At 30.1% G+C, this 8,242-nt stretch overlaps 1 protein-coding gene across 1 annotated transcript; it reads right to left on the bottom strand.

Moving 5' to 3' along the window:
• Positions 1 to 975: 975 nt before the first annotated feature.
• On the bottom strand, positions 976 to 2,602 carry LOC128389409 (stearoyl-CoA desaturase 5-like). Its single transcript, XM_053348987.1, has 2 exons — positions 2,165 to 2,602; positions 976 to 2,033 (listed from the first exon to the last, which is right to left on the bottom strand). The coding sequence occupies exons 1-2, from the start codon at positions 2,385 to 2,387 to the stop codon at positions 1,222 to 1,224; spliced, it is 1,035 nt and encodes a 344-aa protein (XP_053204962.1). The 5' UTR covers positions 2,388 to 2,602; the 3' UTR covers positions 976 to 1,221.
• Positions 2,603 to 8,242: the final 5,640 nt, after the last annotated feature.

Genomic DNA, 8,242 nt, shown 5'->3' with positions numbered 1-8,242 from the left:
TTGAATTTCTAATTCAATTGTAAAGTAAAAGTGAAAAATTAAATTAATATAATTTATATAAATCGAAATGATTATCATCTGAATAAGAAACGTTTTCTACAATTATCATTATCATTATCATCCTGATGATGAGGATGATGAGGATGATGATGATCATCATCATTACTCACTCCAAGGTCAATATTAAGATCCGCTCCTTATGACGGTCAAATTAAATTACTCGCCATAACCGTGAGGTTCAAGTCGATATCTTAATTGGATCCGTGTTTTAATATACTAAACATATAACATCCTGGTTACACGTCCATCGGTAGCCTGAGTTTAGGTCGGATCGCTGATGATGATGATGATGGCCGGAAGAGAGAGACGGAAAATTTCACTCTCAATTCTCTTTCTTTTTGCTTTTTATCATCTTCCAATACATTTTATCTCTTTCTTTTCTTTTTATGCCCTGGAGCAATCAATCTCTGAGTATTACATTGAACACACCCTGTAACTTGTAGCATCTCAATTTGCTTATTACATATGAAAACTGGACCGGAACTTGTTGATAAGAATGATAATGATAATTACCATTGGATTAGAGGGATTCGTTTACCTGGTTAACGATGAGAGAGAAAGAGAGAGAGAGAGATGAATTATAATGATAATAATTTACTAGTAATTCTAGTGGAAAGGTAACAATTTAGGTTACAAAGTTTTGACAATTTTCAACTAAATTGTTGCGACAATTTAAATGAAACTTTATCCGGATGTTGTTTATATGAGTGTCTTTGGGTTGGACTTTTAATTTTTGTCTTCCAACAATTAAACATTTATATTCATCATTATTATCACCTCTCTCTCTCTCTCTCTCTCTCTCTCTCTCTCTCTCTCTTCATTTCTTTTCTCTTTCTCTTTCATGTTTACCTTTAGAATTGAAATGATCATTTGAAAAAAAGACGATTCTTTCCAGAAATTGACAATTAAACCCACTCAAGTAAATCATCATTTAATTGTTTCCACTTTATTCAATCTACTTTCAACAGTAAAACAATTGATCAGTTAGGATTAGTATCAATGGGGTTTAAAAAAAAGTGATTAATTCAGTTAACAGTTTTAATTATAATCAAGATTTCAATAACAAAGTTGGATTTTTTTTAGAGTATTGATTTTCCATAGGTAATTTTAATGAATAATCAGAATAATGAAAAAAAATATTTGATTGATAATCGAAGACAATCAATTGGCTTTGATTTCCTCTTTATTTTCATTTTTCTTTTTCGTTGAAAACCACTGACCAGTTCGCGCCTTTCGAGAGTTAACCACATTTCGAGGTGTCGTCTTAAGATCATAAGCTTGACCAAGCCAGGCCATTAGCTCGATAAACATGGCGGCCGTGTTGACTTGACCAATCCAACCCCATTCGGATGCTTTATAATCTTGGGGAAAAGTGTGATGGAAATTATGATAAAATTCACCAGTCCAAACCCAGAGTTTCCAGAAATTTTGCTCAACTGGACCAATCGTTTTATCGTAAGGTTTGGTTCCCCAAAGATGAGCCGCTGAATTGACCAACCATGTACCATGAAGGACAAGAAGTAAACGAATACCTGAAGCATAGAAACAATGCCAGAAAGGGATTCCCCAATAATAGTAGGGAAATGCTATCGGAATACCAGCAATCGTTGCCATTGCGATCCAGAAATAGTATTTCCTTTGCCAAACGACTACTGGATCAGCGTAAAGATCTGACAGGTCAACGGTTTTACCTTTCTCCTTGACCGCTGGATGTTTCTTGACAAGAAGCCAACCTTGGTGTGAGAAGAAAAATCCTCGATTCGCATTATGTGGATCAGCATCAGTCTCAGAATATTTATGATGAACTCGATGATCTCGAGCCCATGTTAGAATATCATCTTGTCCACATGACGCAAATGCGATCGCAAGAAAAACTCGTAATGGTGTTTTCGCTTTATACGATTTGTGAGACCACAAACGATGAGCACCAGCAGTCACTCCCATCGAACTGAAAAACACTGTATATATTGTCCCTACATTTAGAAAAAGTAAAACAAGCAATCAATCAATCGAGTTTGAACATTCGAATCAAAAGAAACTCTAACTAATAAATTCTATTTACATTTACACCTCCGTTCGAGTCAAAATCGAATCAACTACTTACCGAATTTCATCAATTTCCCAAAGTTACTTCGTTCCTCTGGATAACGGTAAAGGTACCAAATCTCGAGAAAAATGATCGAATGTAATAAACTTTGAAGTAGAACATTTCTCCAAACAATCTGAGGCTCATAATCAGGTGAAGTTTCACCTTTCTCATGTTCCAATGGCAAATCATCTGGATCAATTTCTTTTGGTTTTTCACTTATCGAATTCATTTTGTCCATAAAACAACAATGAAGTCTTCACAAAAGTTCAGAACAATTCAGACAAAACTTATTGAAACTTATCGATGACCAGAACTATCGTTGTGATACAATGATTAATTTTCACCGTTATTTACATATAAATACTTTGTTACTATTGATTGTTTGATTTACTTAAACTACTGACAATTGGTAACTGATTTTACATTGACAATATTTCCAATTAATTTTGATTATTTACCCAATTCTCTCATATCCACCTCCCTTTTTAATTGTTTATCATTACCTTTTGCTCACCTACGCATCTCCACCGATTGTCAACCAATTGTTTTTCCTCCTAAGTCGATCAGGATTTTGATTGTAATAACAATTAACGTAAGTTAAGGAGATTTAATTTTCTTGTAAATTGTCAAATTTAATTCTAATCACTTTAGAAATGGTGGGATTCACTTATTGATTGTCATATTGATCAAACGCCATAAACTAAGATGATTAGATTGTTACTATTGCGAAGTACAATAATAGTAATAGATTTATATCATATTAATTGTTCTAACATCAAATATGTTAACAATTAAGGCCAAAATTCTGAGCTAATACAAAGACTATCGCTTTCGCAATGATTGGTTAGCTTATTGACTATTGAAATACTCAAATAATCAATTGCGTTAATAAGTACATTTGATTAATGTTTTTCTGCGTAAGATTAAATTGTTACTTCTATTTCCTTTTAATTGTCAAACTTTTTCGTCTAAATTAATCGTCATATTTGAGATGACAAATAATAGAAATTGATTGTTGACCACCCGCAGACTAATTAAACAATTAACGAATTAGATTCGTTGATAAACTTTCATCTTTTCGTTAGGAGATCGAAAGTTATTGTTAACAATTGAGAAAGTTTTCTGAACTTGATGAAGATTCAATATGAAAACTGGAACAGAATTTGCTGATAATTACAATTGGATTAGAAATTAATTCACTTGATTAACTTTGAGAGAGAAATGAACGATAATTATGATTTACTCGTAATTCTAGTGAAAAGGTAACGATTTGGGTTACAAATTGTGACAATAATTAAATGAAACTCTATCCGGACGTTGTTTATTTGATTGTCTTTGGGTTGGACTTTTAATTTTTACCTTCCAACAATTAAACATTTATATTCATCATCATGATTGTCATCATTCATCTTTCTCGTGTGTTTATTATGATGTTTACCTTTAGAATTGAAATAATCTTTTTGACTCAAAAATGACAGTTTTTTTAACAATTAAATCCATTCAAGTAAATCATCATTTAATTGTTTCCATTTTATCCAATAAATCAATCCACTTTCAAGAGAAAAACAATTGATCAGATTGGATTTGAAGAGGTTCGGATTAACATTGAATGGAGTTTGAAAGTGATTATTGATTGGGTTTGGTTGAGAATTAAAATTCATTAGTTAGTTAGGATTTAGAAACAACATTTTAGCCTTAATCCTTTTCTTGGTAAAAATGTTTAAACGAAAGACTCACAACTCTTTACACAAAAGATGAAAGTGTGCGACAATTGTGAAAATGGTGCAGATTCTTACCTGGAATGAGGGTTGGGGAATGATGGTCATCACTTTGGTGGTCAGTGGGTGGAAAAAGAAATACCTTACTTAATGTTAATCTGTTAATCTTGAGCCAAAAATATAATTAAGCCTCAAGTTGTTGTGTCAATAAGCTCACAATCAAAACTAATGATGGTGATAATTCAAAAAATTGGTAAAAGCAACAAACATCAACAATACATGCGGCCATTGGTCAAGAAAGTGCAAACTCTTAGAAAAACCGCCTCAGGGCAAAAATAGAAACAATTTCTCTCTCTTTTTCTCCTTCTTTTCCTTGCTTACCTCTCGTTTTATCATCTATCTATCATCATCACAGGTAAAGATGAAGATGATCACCTTTCAACTAAGTTTTTTCTTTTCTCTTTTTATTTGTTGTTGGTCATTTCGTTAACTACTTTTCTCTCTCTCTCTCTCTCTCTTACCTTATCCATCGTCCATTGTTATTAGCATTCCAAGAGCAATTGTTAACATCTATTGTTAACTATCAACTCTTTTTACCCTAAACACAATTAATCTTTATCAATTAGTAAATTGTTTACAATTAAGGAAGAGGAAAGAGAGATCGAGAGAGAGAGAGAGAGAGAGGGAAAACTTTTTCGAAACTTTTTTTTTATCAACGAAATTGTTTATTATCATCTCTCAAAATGATTAACTAATGAAATAATTTGATGACACTTTCAAGATGATAATTGATTTACTAATATTATCATTAATTAAATCTAAATTATCATTTGATTCATTCCAATAGTCAGCTAGAAATGAATGCTTATTGAATTAGAAATTGGAAAAAAATTTCAAACGAAATTATTAATATTTCTGAATATAATTATTCAAACGCTACCGGTGATGATTATGATGCTCGATGGTAAATGAATTTACTGATTGTTTTGTTTTCAACTTAATTAAATTTATGATTAAAAAATCGTGCTTATTATCATTAGCTTCTTATCTGAGGTTGAATTTTTTTCCTAAAAAAAGTTCCTCAGAAATTCAAGATCATTGGCCTCATCCTCTTCATCATCAGCATCATGAAGTGATAGAGAGAGAGATTCATAAACTAACCTTGGTTGTGTTCAATTAATTGTTATTATTTATTAGTATGATTAATTCAATTATTTGAACAAGTTCTGAAACTGGTAAATTACATAAGCTTGAAACAATCAATTTCCAATAAAGAAAACTAATCAACTGATTACGATTTCAAGTTATCTTTTTAATTTGATAACAAGAAGCTAATCATATATAGATATTGATGATAATAATGATGAAGATGGAGATGAAGATGATGATACAAATGATTTAGTTGCGATTTAAAGTTTGATTGTTGGTGATCGCTATCAATCAGAATTAACATGAACTTTGAATGACTTTTTTTCTCTCTCCTTTTCATGAAATGAATTTTTTGTTTTCATCTTCTCCATGCATAATATAAGGGATATCATGTAATTTCGGTTATTATCAACAGGTAGTGAGAGAGAAAGAGAAAGATATATAATATTTAATATCAATTGGAAACATGGGATTTAAGGTGAAGATGGATGAGGTGGTCAAGGTTGAATTAAGCTCTTCTGTTGTTGAATAATCATGTTGATGATGAGGAGGATGAGAAACTACCTGTGGTGAAGGATTGGTCAGCAAAGAGATGGAATCATTTTCTCTCTCTCTCTCTCTCTCTCTCTGCAATGATTCAAATTAAATGGAAACTGAACTGACCGTGAAAATGGACTGATAGAGATTCCGATGATTTAGCATCAATCAATTGGTCTATTAAATAATCACGAATCTCATCATGTTAATCTTAATCTTAATCTTTAAAAATTTGTATCTTTTTCTGTTGTTAACTTGAAACAATTTATATACCTTCAGTTTTTCAGTTAATCCCAATCAATAAGTGATTACCTGGTTAAAGGAAAAGTGATTTAAACTTTATAATTGAATTTTAATTGAATTGATTAGTTATACTCGATTAAGTATTATCATTATCATTATTAAATTGATTGGTTAACTTATGAAAAAATCTAATCAAACAACTAAATCTTATTGAATGTCTTGAAAACTTTTTTTTTGTTCAAAAGTTTTACGATTTTATCTGATTAACTTTTAACTTGTTTCCCTTTTAGTTAATTGTTAATTACTTTTAATTGATCACTGATAGAGATGATGATTAACTAAAAATGAAGTTAATAAAATTATAAACTTAACTTAAATTGCTCCTGGTAATTAATGTGATTAATACAAAGGTAATTAAAGTTTTACCATTAGCCAACTTGTATTTATTGTCATGGGTTAGTGATAATTAATTGTTTTGTAATCAACGTTTTTTTTTTAATTTTAATTGTAATAATACATGGGATTTATATTTTGGCTAAATTAACAAATGAAAAAGCTAAAATGTTAATCGTTAAGTTATTAAATCAATGATCAAGTTAATTCACCAAGAGGTTAAATTGATGATCCGGACAATTTAACTGTTCCCATAGCTTTTCATTCATAGGATTTAGTTGAAACTTTCAATGCAATTAACATGAAATGATGCATACCTGTTGCAAGTTAATTACAATTAAAATTAGTAAACCAACACACTGTACTTTGTACAGTCTTTATCATCATTATCATCATCATCATCATCTAAGGTCAATAACGTTGGTGAAAAAAAAATAAAGTTCTGAACGTGATTCAAGTTATTCTGATTTTTTTTCCTTCTTTTTGTTCATGGAAAACAAAAAATTCATTCAGATTCATTTTCAAAGTCATCATCATAATATAATCTTTCATTTATTATTTATCATCATCATCATCATCTTCATCCGTAATCATCATCATTACAGTTTAAGATGATGATGATAATTGATTGGAAACAATTAGCTAATAAAACTCACAGTGTGTAATAGCAAAGTGATCAGTTAATTGTTTCATCATCAATTGGTTCATCGACTGATGATCATGATGATGATTCTGTTTTCATGATTATCATTGAAATAATAATAATAATTTTCTATATGTTGAAGAAAAATCTTCTTCCTTATTATTTGTTGATTGTTGTTGCTGGTTAATAATCACAATTAAAAATGTCTGATGGATGATTTAGCGTGGGATTGACACTGGAGGAACAATTAAACAAAAACAAGATGATGATAATCCAATAAACATCATCCTTATCATCCTTATCATCCCATTATATTTAATAATTTCTCTAACTAATTGTTGATTGTTGATTGTTGATTGATGAAATGAACAACAATCATCATCATCAACATTAATCCACACAAATTATTATAAAAAAAAGGTGTACTAATGAAAACATTGATTTAACTTGTTAATCTACTTTGCATAAAGATTATCATTATCCTAATCTTTGTAAATCTAATATTATCATTAACTTGTATACATAATTATCATCATCTTCATCATCATTATCATCATCATTGTAAATTGTTGTCTCTCTGCGTTAATGCTAACGGCTAATGTGGTTTCTGTACTTAATTGTCAGATAATTTAAAACTAAATTTACAATTTGAAGGTAACAATTTGTGGCTTCTTATTTCACAAACTATCATCATCATCTTTATCATCATGATCAATTTCATGATCATTAACGATTTTACAATGATAACAATTACAATTGATTCAAGTTAATTATTCATCCTTAAGGCGTTCGGAGTTGAATATCAAAAGCAAGAGAAGAAAAAAAAAGGTAAACAATTAACTAATCGTTACCAAAAGTAATTACAATTTACTAATGAATGATAATAGTAAATCAATTATCATCTTGAAAGTGTCATCAAATTATTTCATTAGTTAATCATTTTGAGAGATGATAATAAACAATTTCGTTGATAAAAAAAAAGTTTCGAAAAAGTTTTCCCTCTCTCTCTCTCTCTCTCGATCTCTCTTTCCTCTTCCTTAATTGTAAACAATTTACTAATTGATAAAGATTAATTGTGTTTAGGGTAAAAAGAGTTGATAGTTAACAATAGATGTTAACAATTGCTCTTGGAATGCTAATAACAATGGACGATGGATAAGGTAAGAGAGAGAGAGAGAGAGAGAGAGAAAAGTAGTTAACGAAATGACCAACAACAAATAAAAGAGAAAAGAAAAAACTTAGTTGAAAGGTCATCATCTTCATCTCTTACCTGTGATGATGATGATGATAGATAGATAGATAGATGATAGAAAGAGAGAAAAGAAAGAGGACAAACAGGTAGGTAAAACATTTCACAAATTCATTTACATTCCATTGAACAAAATGTCTCGAAAAGTGAAAAGTAAAGAA

The sequence above is a fragment of the Panonychus citri genome, unplaced genomic scaffold (genome assembly GCF_014898815.1).
Source record: "Panonychus citri isolate SS breed McGregor unplaced genomic scaffold, ASM1489881v1 Contig00108, whole genome shotgun sequence".
In the NCBI taxonomy this organism is placed as follows: Eukaryota; Metazoa; Arthropoda; class Arachnida; order Trombidiformes; family Tetranychidae; genus Panonychus; species Panonychus citri.
Note: the sequence above shows the minus strand (reverse complement) of the source record. Positions and strands in the feature narration are given on the sequence as shown.

Coding starts and splice junctions, on each gene's coding strand:
- LOC128389409 (XM_053348987.1), bottom strand. CDS start 2,387: ATGGACAAAATGAATTCGATAAGTGAAAAACCAAAAGAAATTGATCCA. Junction 2,034..2,164: donor TGGGAAATTGATGAAATTCG/GTAAGTAGTTGA, acceptor TTCTAAATGTAG/GGACAATATATACAGTGTTT.